The sequence below is a fragment of the Clarias gariepinus genome, chromosome 5 (assembly GCF_024256425.1).
Source record: "Clarias gariepinus isolate MV-2021 ecotype Netherlands chromosome 5, CGAR_prim_01v2, whole genome shotgun sequence".
NCBI classification, from domain to species: domain Eukaryota; kingdom Metazoa; phylum Chordata; class Actinopteri; order Siluriformes; family Clariidae; genus Clarias; species Clarias gariepinus.
In genome coordinates, this window is record NC_071104.1 from 972,305 (window position 1) to 992,500 (window position 20,196).

General features: G+C 40.5%; 2 protein-coding genes across 4 annotated transcripts; both read left to right on the forward strand.

Annotated features, from left to right (window-relative positions):
* The first annotated feature begins 4,153 nt into the window (after positions 1 to 4,153).
* LOC128524435 (dehydrogenase/reductase SDR family member on chromosome X-like) lies at positions 4,154 to 10,890 on the forward strand. 2 transcript variants are annotated; one of them, XM_053497007.1, is made up of 7 exons: positions 4,154 to 4,208; positions 7,833 to 7,940; positions 8,908 to 8,976; positions 9,118 to 9,219; positions 9,857 to 10,061; positions 10,150 to 10,357; positions 10,470 to 10,890. In XM_053497007.1, exons 1-7 carry the CDS (start codon positions 4,190 to 4,192, stop codon positions 10,656 to 10,658), a joined length of 900 nt encoding a protein of 299 aa, XP_053352982.1. In that variant the 5' UTR covers positions 4,154 to 4,189; the 3' UTR covers positions 10,659 to 10,890. The 2 variants fall into 2 exon arrangements, with proteins under 2 accessions (XP_053352982.1, XP_053352981.1); XM_053497006.1 differs by lacking the exon at positions 4,154 to 4,208 and adding an exon at positions 6,977 to 7,118.
* A 1,422-nt stretch (positions 10,891 to 12,312) lies between these two features.
* Positions 12,313 to 16,527, forward strand: LOC128524397 (zinc finger protein 239-like). 2 transcript variants are annotated; one of them, XM_053496966.1, is made up of 3 exons: positions 12,331 to 12,414; positions 13,481 to 13,639; positions 13,805 to 16,527. In XM_053496966.1, the coding sequence occupies exon 3, from the start codon at positions 13,898 to 13,900 to the stop codon at positions 14,513 to 14,515; it is 618 nt and encodes a 205-aa protein (XP_053352941.1). In that variant the 5' UTR covers positions 12,331 to 12,414; positions 13,481 to 13,639; positions 13,805 to 13,897; the 3' UTR covers positions 14,516 to 16,527. The 2 variants fall into 2 exon arrangements, with proteins under 2 accessions (XP_053352942.1, XP_053352941.1); XM_053496967.1 differs by lacking the exon at positions 13,481 to 13,639 and having other exon boundaries at positions 12,313 to 12,414.
* Positions 16,528 to 20,196: the final 3,669 nt, after the last annotated feature.

Below are 20,196 nucleotides of genomic sequence, written 5' to 3' on the forward strand. Positions count from 1 at the left end.
TGTTTAATTAATGAGTATAAATAGACGTATTCGTTCTGATCACACTGAGTGCATCGGTTCTCTCAGGTGCAGTTTTTAAAATAATACAGACCTTTCAGCCAGATATATTTTGTAGACGTTGGCTGTCTGGCTGGATTGACTTTCTGCCTGTAGAACCAGACAAACACAAAGATCTGGAAAGTTGTCTTTTACTGAATACGCCTCCTTGTTGGGATTTTTGTTCTCTTTACAAAAATCACACCGAGCAGGAAACAGGAGAAATGATCTGAAGATTAAAGAAACAGAAAATAAAAAGTGTCAGAAAATAATGTTTGCATAAACCTTTATTACCAAATGTGTGAAATACAGCAATTTACACTAGCAGTCAGGGGATTACACACACACACACACACACACACACACACACACACACACACACACACATATCATGCACTTATGAGTGTTTGTGCAGCGCACGTCTTTGATAGAAGGAAACCCAAAAATGCATAAAGTTTCATTTATTTTGTGTTTTCTGAAATCAACACAATAACACCTGCAGCTCACCTGGAATTTGGTTAAATGTTCACATGTTCCACCTTCAGCAAATGCTCTTTGGTCACCATCAACAATCTTCTGGTTTGATCTTTTTGTCAGAATTAATAGTGTTTAATTAAATGTGTTGGTCTCCTGACAGACTTTTAAGGATCGTCCACAAATTTTCGATAGCACCGAGCCTCTAAAATACATAACGTTTACGCACTTTACTCACACACCTAGCTTTGATGTGTGTTTGGGTGTGTGTTTGTCAGTTCCACCAGCAGCAGAACACCCCAGAGCGTGATGCTACCACCACCATGCTCAACAGCTTCTACAGTGTCCTTGTGCTTGAACGCCTCACCTTTACTCCTCCAAACACTCCTCTGGCCAGAACTTTCTTCCAAAAGAAGTTTTATGTTTTTAAGTTTCATGTTGTCAATGGGTGGAGGATTTTTCCCCCGGGTTATTAGAGAACCTGAGTCGGGTCATGATGGGGAAATGGGCCAGGAGGAATCCTTCAGGGGGGAATCACTCATTCAGCAGACTCACGTTCACCTGTCAGGTTATTGTGCTTCCACTCCAGACGCAGCGTATTCGGAAAAATATGATGAATTTGTGGAGGCAGATGCCTGGGGCTGAGCGAGATGAACACTAACACAAACACAGTGGAGGATGGAGAGTCACGTGGTGGTGTGCAATCAAGAAATTAAAATGAAAAAAAAAATATATATATATATATAGCGGCTGAAGATCGTTGAAATCACTGACAGATTGGATTATATGACAGGATTTATCCATCATTTATGGGTGCTCACAGCTTTGGCTTTGAGATGACTACAATTAATCATAGACGTGACGACATCAAGTTCATCATCCGTGATGGCAGAAATTAAATCAAACTTCCTGCTGCTGGGACTTAAAGCAACAAAGCAGCTTATCTGAGGCAGCTCTAGGAATCGAAAATAAGTAACGCTAATAATATCTGGGTCATGGGCTAAATTCCTCACAACTGCTATATTAATGAGTTGATGCAGGAGTGTTAAGGCAAGTAAAACACAGCAGTTGTGATAATTATCTCTGGCCTAAGTTCTAAAATTTTGTATCGATGATAAAAGATTTTCACATTCTAGCACATTCCAAAAATCTTATGATCCTATAGTGTAACATGTTTTCTTTTAATGTTACAAGATCACCATATACTTCAAATATGGAATTCTATTTTTTTTAAACTAACAAATTAAAATTAAATACATAAAAAAATAATTGTTATTTTCTAAAGGAGCAGGGGAATGTGATCTTATAATGTAGGGGATCTCATGATGCAAGTGATCTCATGGTGTAAGTGATCTTATGGTCTAAGTGATCTTATAATGTAAGTGATCGTATGGTCCAAGTGATTTTATGGTCTAAGTGATCTCATGGTCCAAGTGATCTTATGGTGTAAGTGATCACATGGTCTAAGTGATCTTATGGTGTAAGTGGTCATATAGTGTATGTGGTCTTATGGTGTAAGTGATCTTATGATGCAAGTAATCTAATGGTGTAAGTGATCTTATGGTCTAAGTGATTTTATGGTGTAAGTGATCTTATGGTGTAAGTGATCACATGGTCTAAGTGATCTTATAGTGTAAGTGATCTCATGGTGTAAGTGATCTTATGGTGTAAGTGATCTTATGGTGTAAGTGATCTTATAGTGTAAGTGATCTCATGGTGTAAGTGATCTTATGGTGTAAGTGATCTTATGGTGTAAGTGATCTTATGGTCTAAGTGATCTTATGGTGTAAGTGATCTCATGGTGTAAGTGATCTTATGGTGTAAGTGATCTCATGGTGTAAGTGATCTTATGGTGTAGGGGATTTCAAAGGTTAAGGAATCTTTGATTGGATGCCTGCTGTTGCTGCCAGCAAAGTCCCAAAAATACACATACACAAATCCAGGGCGATTCACACAGGAAAGACGATTTTCACATTCCCAGTTCACGATAGACTTTACTGAATTTTAAACATTTTGTTTGTGCACGTAAATAGGGTTCCACACATGTAAATTGGGATACGGATGTGTCCCATGAATATTTAGCTTCCATACATTTTAGTCCAGTTGCTCACCAGTGTGACTTTATGGTCAGATACCACTCCTGTCATACGGCAGATGGAGGAATGTGTTATGAGAAGAAATATTGCTTTGTGTCCACCATACCTCAACATCCTCCCAGTCAGTGTTCCATAATCTGAGAACAAGGCTTAATGTGCACCATCGCAAAAAGGACAAACTGGCATTCAGTGGTCAGGTGCTGAAGAAGCTTTGGACTGTAAAATGGAAAAGTTAAAGCTTCTGGGTGGCACGCTGGTGTAGTGGTTAGCACTGTCGCCTTGCACCTCCAGGGTCTGGGTTCAATTCCCGTCTCTGTGTGCATGGAGTTTGCATGTTCTTCCCGTGCTGGGTGGGTTTGTGGCTTTAAGCCATTATCCATTACAATACACTCACACAATAATCTGTCAGATGTGAAGATAAAAAGTAAGAGATCAGATATATTTCTATATGTTATACTGCATTTTATAGTAGCACAATTTTAAAAGGCCATAAAAGAATCAATCCAAGTCATTAATGCTATTACTGAATAAAAATAAAAGACATAGATTTAGACTCATTTAGGAGTAAAGATCAAAGCAGATATACAGTTATCCAGATTATAGATAAAATTCTCACAGTTAAGTATTGGAATTATAGACTATACCCTACTGTAGAATCTGTCTGATGTTCTGTAAGGTTTTCTGATGCTGTGGAAACTTTCCCACGCCTCTGTGTCCATAGAACAACCCCTGGATTGTGCATACTGGTTTCTAATACAGCATCACCCCCTATAACTGGTGTCTATATAAATATATATGTACAAACAGCTTGTGTCCACTGGAACCCTTTCCGTCTCCTATCGTCTGTCTGTCTCAGCGTCCCTCTATGACTGACATGTTAATGCCTGTTTCTTTTGATGTACAGGACACACGCGACACAGGGCAACTGAACAAAAGATTACATTTGCTCTTTTCAGACACATCGTGTGTGTGTGTGTGTGTGTTTGGCCCTTTACCAGATTGGACCACTGATCTATTTTTCAGGTTTCTAAAATATAGTACATTATTTGCATAGAAATATATTTAAAATCTTACTTTTTATCTTCACATCTGACAAATTATTGTGTGAGTTTATTGTAATGGACAGTGGCTCAAATTCTCTAGTAGCTTTTGAGCCATTATTCCTTGCAATAAGTGATTATAACAGGGCTGACCTTATCAGACACCTCTCTGGATATTAAAAGGCTTGTAGACTATTAGCTGGCGGGAGATTATACAGGAGCTTCACCCATTTACAGAAGCTTTCAGTGAACATAAATCTTTTGTGGTCTTCAGAAAGGTACAGCCATTGGAGCGTGTCCAAAGCTCCCGACCACTGAATGCCAGGTCGTCCTTTTTGTGATGGATTGCACTGGGCAGAGTCCTGACATTATCTGAACATGTTGGATGAATCCATTTTCATCTCAGTTAGTGTTGTTTCGAAGGAGGTTCAACATCATTCCTGCTGAAGAACCACTGAGTGTCCTGGTGTCTGAGTTTAAGGAAGGAAGGTGTCCAGGACCAGTGTGTGGTGTTTAGTACCGCAGTAATAGGAGCTCCTCTAAATGAGTCAGGGGTCTCCAGGTAGGATGAGGATCTGTTTCATACTTTTAAAAAAAGTCTGAATGTTTCCGATACTGTGGATGTTTTAATACTACGGGGAAAGTGGGTTTGACCAACGTCCACATGGTGCTCTGATCTATATAGGGTTTTATAGTAAAGTATATAAAGGGATTCTTTGTCTCAATAGGGGGTGCAGTAATTTATTTATTTATTTATTTATTTATCTTTTTTAATGACGAGTCTAGTGATGCACAATTAATGGCATGAAAATGGAAAATTGATAATATGGACCTGTGCACTTATTTAAACGCAAAATGCTGTAATATATTACAGGTAATATAGTCAGGAATTGATGTAGAGTTTATCAATAATTTCAAAATGTAAGTATTTTTTATGATAATAGATAAATATTTGGGAAAGTTCTCTTAATAAGATTATTTATGATGTTATTTGGTGTTAGTGTAGATAAATACATATACAGTATGAGCACAAACCGGTACATTTAATAGTTACATAGCACAGTTTAAATCACAATCACATTCTATGATAAACCAATAACAATGTGATTTTTTTTTTATTTTACCAAATTGAGCAGCCCTACAGCCAGAGCCCTCTTCCATACGAGACCTAACCACACTGTGTGAAACTCACACATTTAAAAACCCAAAGCAGTCAGGTATAAAGATAACATCACCTACATTAATAATATAACAGGATCTGCATTAACCATGTTTGAACTTGAACTTGTTTGACCCCCTGCCTAAACGAACTTTACACTGAGGCCGCGTCCACACGTAGACGGGGATTTTTAAAAAAGGAGATTTTTTTCTTCTTTTTAAAAATAATTTAGCAGCAGTGAGCTTAGTGGTACATTTAGGCTCCTCTGTTCGTTATCATAATGTGTGTGTGTACACGCATGTAAAAGTCCAGTAAGAAACGTTAACACGGTCACTACTTTACTGTGCGTAAAATTGCACTATTTACTAAAATTTACTATTGCACAAAATGTCCTCATAAACATAGCTGACGTCAAATCAAGGAGACGAGCAAACAGACAATGACATCATCAAGGTGACGTTACAACAAGCCAAAATCTCAGTTTTTACAAACACCCGGCTACGTGTGGACATGGCCTCAGTGTATCCAGTAACCTGCCGCTGTAACCTGCCGCTGTAGTCTGTCCTAACAGTCGCTCTGCTACTTAAATCTTCAGTCATCTGTGGCTTTCATTATACAAGGCGAGGGTCGTCTGTCCTGTCTCGAAATGAAAACGATCGTTAGTAAGGTACTGGTGGATTTACAGAAAGGAGAAATGAATGACAAGAATCTTGCAAACAATCGTTGCTTATATTAAGACATAGCAATAACACAGATAATATGACAAGGTTGTCAAATACATACACTAGCAATCAAAAATTTGTACACCCCTTCTAACTCCATGGTCGTTCCTGGTTTTTCTTTCTTTCTACATAAATGGATACACTGAGTTTGAAGTTAGTTAAGCGAAGGATAAGACAAGTTCAAGTTCAAACGGTTTATGCAGATCCTGTTACATAAGCTCTAGATTAGGAGTGAAAGTTATTATTAATGTAGGTAATGTTTTGTTTATATCTGACTGCTTTTGGTTTGTCATTTTGTGAGTTTCACACATGGTTAGGTCTTATGTATGGAAGAGGGTTATGGCTGTACGGCTGCTCGATTTGAAAAACAATACTGAAGGTGTTTATTATCCAAAACACACAATAATCTCCTCTGAACAGTTGATATTGAGATGTTTATCTGCTCCTTCTGCTCTGTAAAGCTTCATAACGGCTCTAATCTGAGGTGCTGGTTGTTAATTGGTGATTTCTGAGGCTGGTGACTCTAAATGAACTTCTCCTCTGCAGCAGAGCTCAGTTTTGGTCTTCATGAGAGACAGTTTCATCATCATGGAGCTCGATGGGATTTACAAACGCTCTCGACACAATACTGTTCTTTGGAGAACCGTTCCAGAACATCTGACCTTCATGTCTTATAATAACAACTGACTGTTACTGTTGTTACTTAATTATCTAATTCCATGTGTGTTATTTCACAGTTTTGAAAAAATTCAATACTGTTCTAGAATGTAGGAAATAAATCAAAACTTGTGTCCAAACTTTTGACTGGTATTGTAAATATTGGCCAGTTTACACTTTAACATTTAACCAAACCTGTTATTTTACAGGCACGCGCCCTCAGACCAGACGCGCCATAAAACGTTCTATTTAGTTTATTGATTTCTGTTCAACATTAACGTCTGGGAATAGTGTGTGAATAATAATACTTATAAAAGGAGTAGTACGAGTATATTACAGTGGTATTATAATAACAATATTATGTAAATTAATAGAATGAAGATGATTTTTGACATTTACAACCATCATGTTTTGCTCTTGTTATTAGTGATACTCAGGCTGCACCGCATTGCCAAACTGAACACTCAGGCTGAACTCCATACAGCCCAGGCTTGCCCCATCCAATATGGCGGACAGGTTGCCGTGCGATCCAAGCGGCCGGCGCGGTATCTACGTGTTGATGGGTGTGGTTTGTAGGCGCTTTCTGATTCTGATTGGTCAGCGCTTGCTATGAGAGCGTTACTTACGGCTGCGTCACGCACAGCACGCTAGCGATTTCCCCACCCACTCAAGGCAGATTCTAACTCTGATTGGTCAGCGGTCCCTTCAGCCACGCGTCACACAGCGCGTTCTGATTCTGATTGGTCAACTGTCGCGTCACTCAGAGCGGAGCTGATTCTGATTAGTCACCCCTCCCGGGGTAAAATAGCAAAAGTCCGGTGTGTTTGATGAATGATGGCGATTTTAACGCGTGTAGTTTCTGCTCTGAAGCTCTACGTGGTTGGGGTGAAGCTTCTGCTTTATCAGTTCATTCACACGCCTTTTATTTCTCCAGGTCAGCATTTAAAACCGCTCTGTCTTCCTCTCTCACGTGACCTCACTGCTAGCTTACACTAGTACAGTACGACCCTGGGACACTGGGACATCAGGACACTGGGACACTTTGACATCAGGACACTGGGGCACGTTAACATCAGGACACTGGGAAGCTGGGGCACTTTAACATTGAGACACTGGGACACTTTGACCTTGAGACACTGGTAGACTTTGACATTAGGATTCTGGGACATTAGAACAATAGGACACTTCGACATTGGGACATTGGGCTGTGTCCAAACACCTCCTCACTGGGTCACTACACAGTGCACTACATTTGGCAGACTCTCTTATCCAGAGCGACTTACATTTTTATCTCATTACACATCTGAGCAGTTGAGGGTTAAGGGCCGCGCTCAAGGGCCCAACAGTGGTAACTTGGTGGTTGTGGGGTTCGAACATGAGATCTTCCGAACCGTAGTCCAATGCCTTAACCACTGAGCTACCCCTGGCCCTAGTGAAGGAACGCACTGCTAAAACACATAGTGAGGGAACGCACTGCTACACTGGATTTATAACCAGAGGGAAACTGAATCCCCAGGGGCACCAATAAGTCTGTAAAACTCATTTTGTTCACCTCATACCAGCCACTAGGTGGTGCACTATGAGGGGGAATAAAGAGGAGAATACTAAATAACTCTATACTGAACATACATTATTGTTTTTATTACAGTTTTGCCAGAGCAGCATGGAAAGGTTGCCATAGTTACAGGAGGAACACATGGCATCGGATACGAGATAGTGAAGCGACTCCTAAAGCTGGGAATGCACGTGATTATAGGTAACACACACACACACACACACACACACACACATGAGAATACACACTTTGCATGACTGTACCACTAACCAGGATTTAATGTTTAGTTAGCTACGTTGACTTGAACTCGTTCGTCCACATCACGTAAATCTGTCCAAAAGCTTTTGCTCGCTACCTCGGGGTCTCACCCTCCCTGACCTCACGGCCTTCAAGTTTTATCCCAAAATCTGAATCTTTGGGAAACAGTGTTTCTTACTGTCTATATCTCAGAGTTTTTTTCTGTTTGTCGTTATAACTTGTGTCTCTTTTCCTTCAGCCGTTATCGTTGTGGTTGTCTGTCTCACTCTCTCTCTCTCTCTCTCTCTCTCTCTCTCTCTCTCTGTCTCACTCTCTGTCTCTCTCTCTCTTTCTTTCTCTGTCTCACTCTCTCTCTCTCTCTCTCTCTGTCGCTCACTCTCTCTCTCTCTGTCTCTCTCTCTGTCTTTCTCACTCTCTGTCTGTCTCACTCTATGTCTCTCTCTCTCTGTCTCTCTGTCTCACTTTGCCCTCCACCTCGTTGTCTAATAACAGGATAACTAATGGAACTCGTTAATTAGGCCGTGCATTTAATTCCCAGAAGCCAAAAATACGTTGAGACAGCCTTGGGTGTGTTCGTCCAGCGCTCCGATTAGCATGCTAAAAATAGGAAGCGTGTTCATACTTACTAGCGCGTCGGCCATTTCAGACGACTGTCCTAAAGGTGTAGAAGCCTTCTTTATAGGTGTATTATGTATTCGTGTCAGCCATGATGCTCTTTCAGCAAGTCTGATGAATTCCCATGAGGCATTGCAGCTCCTGTTTGTTTTCATTGTGCTTTAATAGCGTAATAAATATCTCACACACTTTTGATGAACTTGAACCAGTAATGGATTAATGCACAGTGTTTGACGTTAGTGTGTAACATTGAAATTCTTTTTTACATTTTTTCTACCTGTTTTCTTCCCTCCAGCGTCTCATGATAAACATCACGGCCTCGCTGCGGTCGAGAGACTCCGTAAAGACATCAGGGAAGCTCAGGGTCGGTGCTGATGATATTTTATTTAAAAAAATTAAAAGTTTTTCTCTGCCTGTAGATCTATTGTATTGTACGCAAGCAGATGTTTTAAAACATCTGTAAAGTCAGTCTCTTGCTGATATCTTGTTTGTCTTTTATACACAGTGGACTTTGAGTTTCTGGATCTGGCGTCGCTGAGCTCGGTGCGAGAGTTCGTACGGCGGTTTGAGGAACGAGGACTCCCCTTACACACTCTCATCAACAACGGTGGGGTTAATCACCTCCCAAAGACCTTTCTGTTTCACTCCTGTTCCAGTCGAGCTCTTTCAGTGTCTGTTGCTTTAAATGCAAATGAATTACTGTTCTGCCCCGCCCACAAACCACACCTGTTTGCGAAAGTATCTGTAGCATAAACAAGTCAAGTTTAAGTTCCATCATCTAACCTGCTACTCTGAGGAAACCGGCTTAAAAGTTTACACATAAATTCAAATTCTTATTTCTTTAAAATGACGAAAATGGCTGAAGAGCGTCGCCGTGTAATACAAGCTAGCACTAGCCACATTAGCCTCACAGCGTTACCCGAACAGGCTTTAAACAAACTGTAACATAATATTAAAGTAGCGACCTTTAGCGCTACAGGGACACGCGTATCATCTGAGACGGACAGGTGTGTTAGACCCGGCTTTGTCCCGTCACCAGCAGGCGGGAATAGATTCGGTTACATTTTTCTGGGTGGTGGTTCATGTATCGCCACACTGACTACAAAACCGATGCAGTTCCTCTATAATCCTGCAGGTGGTGCTCTTAACTATGCATAGTTGAGTAAATCAGGATATTTATTACGCAATCACCATACAGATTGATAATATCCTGACATGCTAACACCTGTGCGTTTCTCTCATAGCGGGTGTGATGCTAGCTCCCGAGGAAACGACAGGCGACGGGTTTGAGCTTCACTTCTCCGTTAACTACCTCGGACACGCCCTCTTGACTCGGCTCCTTCTGGACACGCTGATGCATTCTGAGACGGAGGAATGTTCTAGAGTCGTTAGCGTTTGCTCTTCGGCGCACTACGTGTCTGACAGACAGCTGCAGGACTTTCATGGCACGTACGTAGTGTTAATTATAAAAGTGTATTGCGTGTCTAATGGAGTTTATTGATGGTGTGTGTGTGTGTGTGTGTGTTGTGTTCTGAAGGCAGGATTATAGTCCTCATGCCTCGTACGCTCGGAGCAAACTAGCGCAGCTGCTCTTCACCTATCGTCTCCACCAGGAGCTGCGGTCCGGGCGCCACGCTGTGACGGTGAACGCCGTGGATCCGGGCGTGGTCGACACGCAGCTGTACCGCCACATGAGCCTTCCGGAGAAACTGGCGCAGAGAGCCGTGGCCTGGCTGTTGTTCAGGGTGCGACAGTGTGCTGGAGTAGACGAATGTGTTAATGTTTGATAAACATGAAGCGTTTGGTGTTAATGTTTGGTGTGTGTGTGTGTGTGTGTGTGTGCGTGCGCGTGTGCAGACTCCGGCGCAGGCGGCAGAAGTAGCCGTGTACGTCGCGGCGTCTCGAGACTTGGAAGGTGTCAGCGGCTGCTACGTGCACGAAGGCAAACGCGTGACATCATCATCAGCTTCTTACGACGCAGAGCTCCAGGCTGAGCTGTGGAGGAACACCTGCAGCACGCTGAGACTCTCGGCTTCCATCAACTAACAGGAGGAGCTTTTAATCAAAGCAGCACTGGGTTCTTTTATTTGCTTGTTTTTAATGAACAATGTACCACTGTGGTGTCTCTGTGTTTTATTCCATTATTCCTTCCTGCTGTCGTCACACCTGTTTGTCTGTCTGTCTGTCTGGACCATCTGGATCATCTTTACCGCAAGACTGTGAAACTGTATAGAACTACTGTACTGTGTTATTTATAATAAAAAGGAATCATCCTCAATCATTTACTTGATACGGCTCTGGGACTGGAGTGTGTGTGTGTGTGTGGGGGGGGGGGTGTATAAGAGGGTGTGCCTCAGGAACACGCAGGAACCCAGGACGTTATCATGTGTGGTTAGAGGTGAAGCTCTCGTGATGTTCGTTAAAGCTGTGGTACAGAATCTTCATCCAGCTTTCAATTGATCTTCTTCTTTGTTATTTAATAGCGGTTGGAATCCAGGTTCTCCGGTTTTCTCCCACAGTCCGAAGACATGCAGATTAGGCTAACTGGCGTTCCCAAATTGCCGTAGTGTGTAAATGAGCGAGTGTGTGTGTGTGTGTGTGTGTTCCCTGAGATGGAGTGGTTATGGTGCTCCCCGCCTCGTGCAAGGCTCCTGAGATCTTTGATGATCTTCAGACTTAGTGTTTCTCTTTATGTGATGTTCTGCTCTGTTCCAGACCAGTAGGTGGCAGTAAAACATCACTAATGAGTCACATAAGCATCTGATGACATTAGAGACCTGATGTGTGGAGTACACGGGTGATTACACGGGTCATTCTGTAGAGACAAAGGAGTCTGGGTGAGAAAAGTCGGTAAATATAAAATGCATTTCAACTCTTTAGAACGTCTTTAATAACAATAACTTATCCACAAAAAGTAGAGCTTAATGCATTTATATACTGTACATGTAATTACAGCTGTTACTTCTGTTCCTGGTGACACCAATGATGATCTATTTACAAAAACACTTCTGGGTGTAGGACGGTTTTCAATTAACTCAAAATCAATTCATTATTAGATAAATCATTATTTTATAAAAGCTTGTAATATTTAGTCTGAAATCTAATATATTGGGCCCAATGTCTTACCTGACAGCTTTTGCATTTGAATCTGACTCACAATTTCAACAATTTCACATTATCACATTTATTTTACAACAAAAAACTATTTTTGTGTAACAGTAACACCAGCGACATAGTTTGGGTGATTCTTATTTAAAAAATATATTATTATGCTTTTATAATCGATTTTTTTTTCATGATTTTAGTCTTTAATAGTTTTTATTTAATAAGATATCGATCTTATTGTGAATCATTTGACTTTATAAAGTATAAAGTATACGATTTCACTTCCATGTATGGTCAAAGTGACAAGATATTTCTTTACATTTGGCCTTTTCAATTTTTTTAAATGCTACAATAAAATATTGAACATTAAAGTAAAAAAGATTTTTAAAGATTAAAAGTACATATTGTATATTGTATTTTCTGAACAAATTAGTAATGTTTCTGTTATTGTTAATTTAATGATTCTGGGGTGATATAATGACATTAAACATCACAATGTAAGGTTTATTGGAGAGAATTAGAATTAGCGCCTGTGTTTACTGTCCGCGCCGCTAGGTGGCGATCATGCGAACAAACAATAACTAAAGAGAAGAAGAAGAGCATCATAAGACTCGTCAAAAGAAGTAGCATACGTGAAATCTTTATTTTTGTCTTGACGCGTGAGGATTTAAATATTTTCTGCTTTAAAATCTGAGAGGTGAGTTAGTGTCCTAAGTATATATTTATTTTACAATTTTATCATAAGTGCATCACACTGCACGGCTGCTAGATCAAAATAATCAGGATAATATCTAATGTTTGATTATGGTATAGTATGCTCAAGCCTTATTTATCTTTATTTTTTATATGCATTTTATTAATTTTAATATATCATCAATACAGCGTATATTATTCGTTGACTCATTTCAGTGAGTCGCTTCATTTGACTCAGGCGTTCGGTTCATTTCACTCGGTTCACCAGAGAGTCGACTCAGCTCCATCTCGCGATGTTTAACCGCGAGTTTCTTGTTTCCATGGTAACCATCTGATTCATTCAGGAGTCACTCATCCTCCGGTTCACATGAATCACTTCAGCTGAGGAGTGAGAAAGGAGATAAAACTACATTTAACTTTATTAAAAAAAGAAAAGTTTACCTCATGGAGTCGACTGAGATGTGAAATATATTTATAATCAACAGACCTTTCCTCAGAGTTTTAATCTGATCAGCTTTAAAGTAATCATATTATTATTGTTATTATTGTTATTGTTATTATTATTTCAGGTCGAAGCCCATGTACATCTCTGCTCACAACAAATATTAACATTTGAATAATAATAAAAAAGTAATTTCACAAACTTTCATACTCTGCCGTATTATTGGTTTCCACTGGACTGGCGGCTAAATATTAGTAAATTGTACAAAATGTACCCAGTTTATGGCAAGAGTTTTAAATCTACTGTCATTTAATTTGATCCCAATCAATAGGGCAGAGTGAATATAGAACAGTTTGTGTTCAGGCCACACACTCCCTGTTCTGTAATCTGAGATGATCAGATGAGAAATGGAACAGGTAGACTTTAACTATATAAGTCTTTACAAATAAACTCGTACAGAGTAACACGGGTCGGTCGTCATGTCTGCTGAATCCACCAACTGATAATATTTAAGATCAGACCTGATGAAAGTCCAGTGTGTCCTGGGAAACGTGGAATTTTTACTGATGACAGACACTTTCTGTGACTCTCAAAGTATTCAAAACTGATTTGATGATTGAAGCTGAAGGTTTACGAAGACTTATGAAGACTTGTTCAATGAAAACGAGCTTATTGATTGAAGACTTACAGAGACCTGGTGATTTTGAAGCAGCAGACTTTTGAAGACGTTGAAAGTCTTAAGAGGTCATCCATGAAAAAGTCTTCACAAGTCATCTACAATCAACAGGTCTGTGTAACTCTTTGTTTTTCGATCAACAATTCTTCATAACACTTTGGTTTCCATCAGCGAGTCTTTATAAAGGTCTTGGAGAGGAAGTCTGATTTCTAAGAAGACAGTCCACTAAGATGTTGTCAAACTGAATTAATATCTTTTTGTTTGTTTTTCCTCCAGATGTTGTAAAGGTTCTCCCGCTCCTTGTGTCCACGTTCCTGCCCACGTTCCTACACCTGTCAGAATACGATGCGGTGAGGAAACGGAGGGACGATGACGCCGATGGCGATCTCATGCAGTCAGCAGATCTCTTCCCTTCACGCTGTGAAGTGTGAGGTGAGTTTTCCTCAGGGGAACGCTCTTCCGAGCGACCACGCCCGAGAGAAGCCACTTCACTGCTCGCGATGCGGCAAGAGCTTCAATCGACAGAGTCACCTCCTGACCCACCAGCGCGTTCACACGGGGGAGCGGCCGTACCCGTGCTCGCAGTGCGGCAAGAGTTTCACTCAGCTGAGTAACCTTCACCTGCACCAGCGCATCCACACCGGCGAGAAGCCGTACCACTGCTCCGAGTGCGGGAAGACCTTCAGTCAGCGGAGTCACCTCCGGATTCACCGGCGCGTCCACACGGGGGAGAGGCCGTACCGCTGTCCGCAGTGTGGGAGGAGCTTCGCTCATCAGAGTCACCTGCAGAGACACCAGCTCATCCACACCGGCGTGAAGCCGTACCACTGCTCGCACTGCGGGAAGAGCTTCACACACACCAGCACGTTCCAGGCCCACCAGCACGTCCACACGGGAGAGAAGCCGTACTACTGCTCGGCGTGTCGACGCCACTTCACATATTTAAGTAACTTACAGAGACACAAGTGCAAGAGTCAAGGACCCTGATTAGTGTACACTGCATACAAGGGTGCATTAGATACGAATTAACTTCAGTCCTGATAAGGAAAACACTGGAAGGTCTTTTTCTTTTATCTTTATTTTAAAGTTATTCTGCTTGTTTTATAACAAAATTTTATTTCATTTATTATTTTGATCTTCTAAGATTTCAGTGTATTACAGTTAAACCTTGGATCGCGAGCATAATTGGTTCCTTAAGTGTGCTTGTAATCCAAAACACTTGTGATGTATATACATACATCAAAGCAAATTTCTCCCATAAAAAATAATGGAAACTTCAGGTTTTGTTTTGTTCCACAACCCAAAAATATTAATATAAAATAATTAATACAAAATATAAAGTAAAAATAAAACAAATTTTGCACTTTACCTTTGAAAAGAATGGTGGCTTTATTGAGGGAGACGAGAGAGAGAGAGAGGAGGACGAGGAGGAGGTGGGGTTATTGTGTAGGATGACTCTCACACTCACATACACAGAATCTTTTTTCTATTGTGTGACTTTAACACTGAATCTCTCTAACACTCACCTTTACCTCCTTTAAGGATTTGGTGTAAATGTGACTTTACGTTGTTGTTGAACAGATTCTTCTCCCGCACTGATACAGACTGTTTAACTATTTTTCTTCACTCGGGCCGTTGTTGCAGTACAGTCACTAAAGTACTCTCATTACACTTAGACGCAAAATAAAATAAAATGATGCTTTATATGCCTGCACACACACATGGTCACAATGGTACAGTAAACAGACATTATAAATGAATTATTGTCTTCCCAACATTTTTCATTAAACCTAATATGAAATATGGAAAAACTTTTGTTATAAACTAATCAGTTATTATTATTACATATTATTCACAAAAAAAATTTGTCGTCACATTTTACTTTTGTCTATTTTCTGTCTAGTGGATTTTTTTTATTTTTATTTATTACTTCATTGTATGTTTATTTTTTTACACTCTTTGCTCTTGGTCTCTGGCACAAGAATTTTCTCTCGAATTAATAAAGTCTTATTGGATCTTATCTTATTATCACAATGGTGATGAATGATTTCAGGAATTCTGGCGGGAATTTATTTGTTGTTCCTTATGGAGCAATAAACACATACGTTCTGCTTGTACTGAAGGTCTCCCACCTCTCGACTCCAGGGACGGGGGGGTGAATCTGGTCTGTGTCTGGCCCGGTGCTTGGTGGGTTTCCTCCAGTACGCTGGTTTCCTCCCACAGTCCAAAGTGAAGGCTGATTAGTGCTTGTGCCCTATGATAAGTTGGCTCGCAGCCTTGTACCCTGAGTTCCCTGCGATTGGCTTCACGCCCCCACTGACCCGACACAGGTTAAGAAGTAGAGATAATAAATAGAAGAACTATGGTTTTACATGCAGTACAAGCTGAGATGTGGTCAGGACTCGTATAACAAAGCAGAGTAACTGTATCTGTAAAACCTGTCTTCACTAACTTATCACACGATCAACATATCACAAATATTAAAGTGTTTGTTTTCTTGTGTTTGTAATGAGCTCTTTTAAAACATAATTCCCGACGTGATGGTGTAGAAGAGTGCCGTTGTTTTTAGCAGTTCAGACACTAGAGAGCGCTGCTGGCTGAAGGTTCTCCAACACCCTCGCTACGCTGACGACTGCAACCCAGCACCTCATTTTTAAACAAAAAGAGATTTCCAATTTTGTGCAGAAATGAATTGAAGCCTTTAAACCACATGTTTGGGGCAGTTTAAATGTCAACAGCTCCAGTGTATTTGCAGGCTCTGTCTCATGTGTCTTTGTTTTTTAAGCTCCTGAAAGCCGATGATTAAACTGACTTCATTTGTGCAGATTTGGCTCCAGCATTAACCTGTTTTTATGCTCTATGTCTATAAAAGGAGAGGAAGGAAAGCTCACACTGCGAGTTCTTTTAAGTTCTTCCCCCTGTCTGCCCACATCCTGTTCTTCAGCGCAGTGTGTTAAGCGTGTGTTCCTGTCTTGCCACGGCTGTGGCCTGAATCACACACTAACATGTTTAGCATTGTTGATCAAAAAAATCCACTAGCACCATGTGCTGTATAATCCCACCATGGCCAGTTGTCATGGTAACTGGGAAAGTCACCCTTTTATGGGCTGTATGTTCTAGCAAACCACAAATATATTTATTAACCTGTGTGTGAGTGTGTTGTGTAGTAAAGCAGTATGATGTTTTTGGACATGACTACATCATGGAATTGCAGTACAGCCGGGGGCCAAAAGTATTGAGACTGACACAAATATGAATTTTCACAAAGTCTGCTGCTTCAGTGTTTTTAGATGTTTGTGTCAGATGTTACTCTGGTCTACTGAAGTATAATTACAAGCATTACATAAGAGTTAAAGTCTTTTATTGACAATTACGTTAAGTTCAGAGATTTGCAGTGTTGATCCTTATTTTTCAAGACCTCTGCACTTCACCCTGACATGCTGTCAATCACCTCCTGGGCCACACCCAGACTGATGGCGCAGCCCATTCTTACATAATTAATACTTGGAGTTTGTCAGAATTGTGTGTGTTTTTTTGTCCACCCGCCTCTTGAGGATCGACCACAAGTTCACTGGGATTAAGTTTTGGGGAGTTTCCTGGACATGGACCCAAAATGTCCATGTTTATGTCCCTGAGCCATTTAGTTATCTCTTGCGCCCCATTAGAATCAGAATCGGGTTTTATTTGCCAAGTATGTTGACATACACAAGGAATTTGATTTGGGCTATTTGTAGCTCTCAGAGTACAGACCAACATAAATCACTATACACAGTAATTACACTACTTAAAGTTACTTTGGTAACTTTGCAACATATGGCAAGGTCATGGTGGAAAAGGCAACGGTACATCAACAAGCTCATCATCACCTCTTGGATGGTTGGGGGAAGTTGCTCTCAGGATGTTTTTGTACCGTTCTTTACTAATGGCCATGTTCTTACAAAAAATTGTGAGTGAGTCAACTCCAGTGGCTGAGAAGCAACTGCACACATGAATGGTCTCGGGATGCTTTACTGTCGACATGACACAGGACTGATGGTAGCGTCACCTTCATACATTTCAGCAAAGGCAGCAAAACAGCCACTTATCTCCAGGAAAATATGGTGCAAAAGGTACAGGGATTGGGCTGCTGAGGATAAATTCTCTTTCCAATTGTTTGGGGCATCCATGTAAATCTTGGCCAGAAAATAAAAAAAAGGTACCAGAGAGAGAGAGAGAGAGAGAGCTGCCATTATAAAAAAAAAGGTCAATGCATAATCTTAATGTAATTGTCAATAAAAGCATTTAATACTTATAAAATGCTTGTAATTATACTTCAGTAGACCAGAGTAACATCTGACAAAACAGTCTAAAAGCACTGAAGCAGCAGAACTTTGTGAAAGTTATACACCTATCTCACCTAGGCGGTTTCACGCGGTGGCCGTAAGTACGGTTCATCATGATTCACCGCGAGTTTTGGCCTGTGATTAGGTTTCCATCTTTCTGCGCGGACCTTGCAGGACTCGCGGAACATCAGCGCAACGTCGGCAGGCAATTGCGGCAGCTCACGGTGCCTAACACCACATCTTACCGTGAGTCAAACCGCATAGATGAGATAAGGGTTTTAATATTTGTGCAATTCTCAAAACTTTTGACCCCTGGCTCTATTGTGGTTTGGACCATGGCCCCGGTAAAAAGTATTAATATAATGATACTTTGGACATGGCACCAGTATTGAATGGCAATATAGTGGTTTGGGACGTGTCCCCAGTATGGAATGGCAGCATAGTGGCTTGAAACACGGCCCCAGTAAAGGGACATGACCCCAGTGTGGAATGGTGGTATAGAGTGGCTTGGGACATGTCCCTGTCTGGGGGTACTGTATAATGGTTTGGGACATGAACTCAGTGTGTGTATGTACTGTATATGTGTGTTTGTTTGTGTGTGTGTGTGTGTGTGTGTGTGAGTGTGTGTGCATAGAGAAGAAGGGTACAAATACAGAAAAATAGGAAGATGTCCATAATCTTATTATGTGTGTGTATTGTTATGAACATGATCCAGCTGTATCTACTGAACATGTGGAAGTTCCTGTGTGTGTGTGTGTGTGTGTGTGTGTTATTTATTTATTTTTTGTTGTGTAACTTCCTCTTTCCTTTGTTTGTGTTCTCTGTTCTTATTTCATGAGTTTACACTCTAAATTGTGTGTGTGTGTGTGTGTGTGTGTGTTCCTTTAACAGATACATGTAATACTATTAGCAATGCTAATGCTACATTCATCATAAATCTTAATGGAAAATGTTTGGCATACAGTTGTTTAATGACCCTGAGAAACAGAATCCTTATTCAGAGAGAGAGAGAGAGAGAGAGAGAGGAGGATGTCTGAACAGAACCCAAGGACGGTGGTGAGTGCGGTGGTGAGTGCGGTGGTGAGCGCTGAGATCTGCTCCTCTGGTCATGAATCATTAGCGTAATTATTCCCTAAACACAGGGAGGGAAGTAATCTCAACGCTCATTATGGTTTGCTAACATGCTAACTATCTTAGCCAAAAATAACCTACAGGCCCTTATTCAGGGGAAAGAGTCGGCAGAACGCTGCCCAAAGACCCGTACAGTACATACTCATCCTCTCTGTGTTTTATCACTAATATTAATGTCTCTAAAGCTCGCTAACATCATCAGTAGCATGTGAGCTAACCACATCTTTGACAAGAATTTATTAAAAATACAGAGGTAAACAGTTTTGTGAGCTAGCTAAAGTCCGCTCGTGTATCGTGTGTAAAGTCTCAGAGTTATTAAGTTTTACGCGTGAGCACACAATAAACTGTAACATTCTGAGGAACGTCCAGAACGACTTAACGTAGGCTAGCTCTGTGTGAGATCTGACCGGGAGGATTAGCGCCGTTACGGTAATCATGCTAACCTGCTAACATCTGAACAGATAAAGAAAACGGAAAATTATTGAATGAGTGAATCAAGTTCATCTGACTCATCTCAGCACCACGAGTCGACTCACAAATGAAATGTCATTTTTAAAAGTGTGTTTGTTTTGTGTTTGCAGTATTTCACCTGCTGTGTTTAGACATAAAGACATGTAGCAATCAGCATCGCTACTGAGGGAAAAAGCCCTCGCACATGTCTGTAGGCGTCGCCCAGAAGAGTCGAGTCGCTAACGATGGTCAGGTCGCCGTCCCAGCCTGCTGAGCCGATTCGCCAGCGATTAAACTGTCAGACTTTAACGATACGTTATTTGTTTAATCTATAAAGCTTCGTATTGCACTCGTTTTCTCTGATTCTGAAACTTAAACTAATCTATTTTTAGTCGCTTGACAAATCCTCATTTCACACTTTTTCTTTTTTTTTACAAAGATGACACTCGTTCCTGTGAAACACTGAAGTCATCCACACGTTTCTGAGACACGAATTGTCTCTAGGATGAGAAACTTCACACGTTAAATCTTTTCAAAAGTGTTAAACCCATGCCATGTACTTCCTGGTTTTTAAATAAAAAAAAAAAGCATTTCTAGTTTTATCTCTCAGATCGAATAGTTTTTTAATTCAATTAAAAAAACTTTTCATTTATCCCCAGGGAGCAATTAAAGGCGTGCAATATATATAATATAATATAATATAATATAATATAATATAATATAATATAATATAATATAATATAATATAATATATAGCTTAAAAGA

What these genes read in the sequence shown, in the direction of transcription:
- LOC128524435 (XM_053497006.1), top strand. Translation starts at nt 7,016, where the DNA reads ATGATGGCGATTTTAACGCGTGTAGTTTCTGCTCTGAAGCTCTACGTG. An exon ending in GGGAATGCACGTGATTATAG is followed by an intron (nt 7,941 to 8,907) that starts GTAACACACACA and finishes TCTTCCCTCCAG; the next exon opens with CGTCTCATGATAAACATCAC. An exon ending in TGGCCTGGCTGTTGTTCAGG is followed by an intron (nt 10,358 to 10,469) that starts GTGCGACAGTGT and finishes GCGCGTGTGCAG; the next exon opens with ACTCCGGCGCAGGCGGCAGA.
- LOC128524397 (XM_053496967.1), top strand. Translation starts at nt 13,898, where the DNA reads ATGACGCCGATGGCGATCTCATGCAGTCAGCAGATCTCTTCCCTTCAC.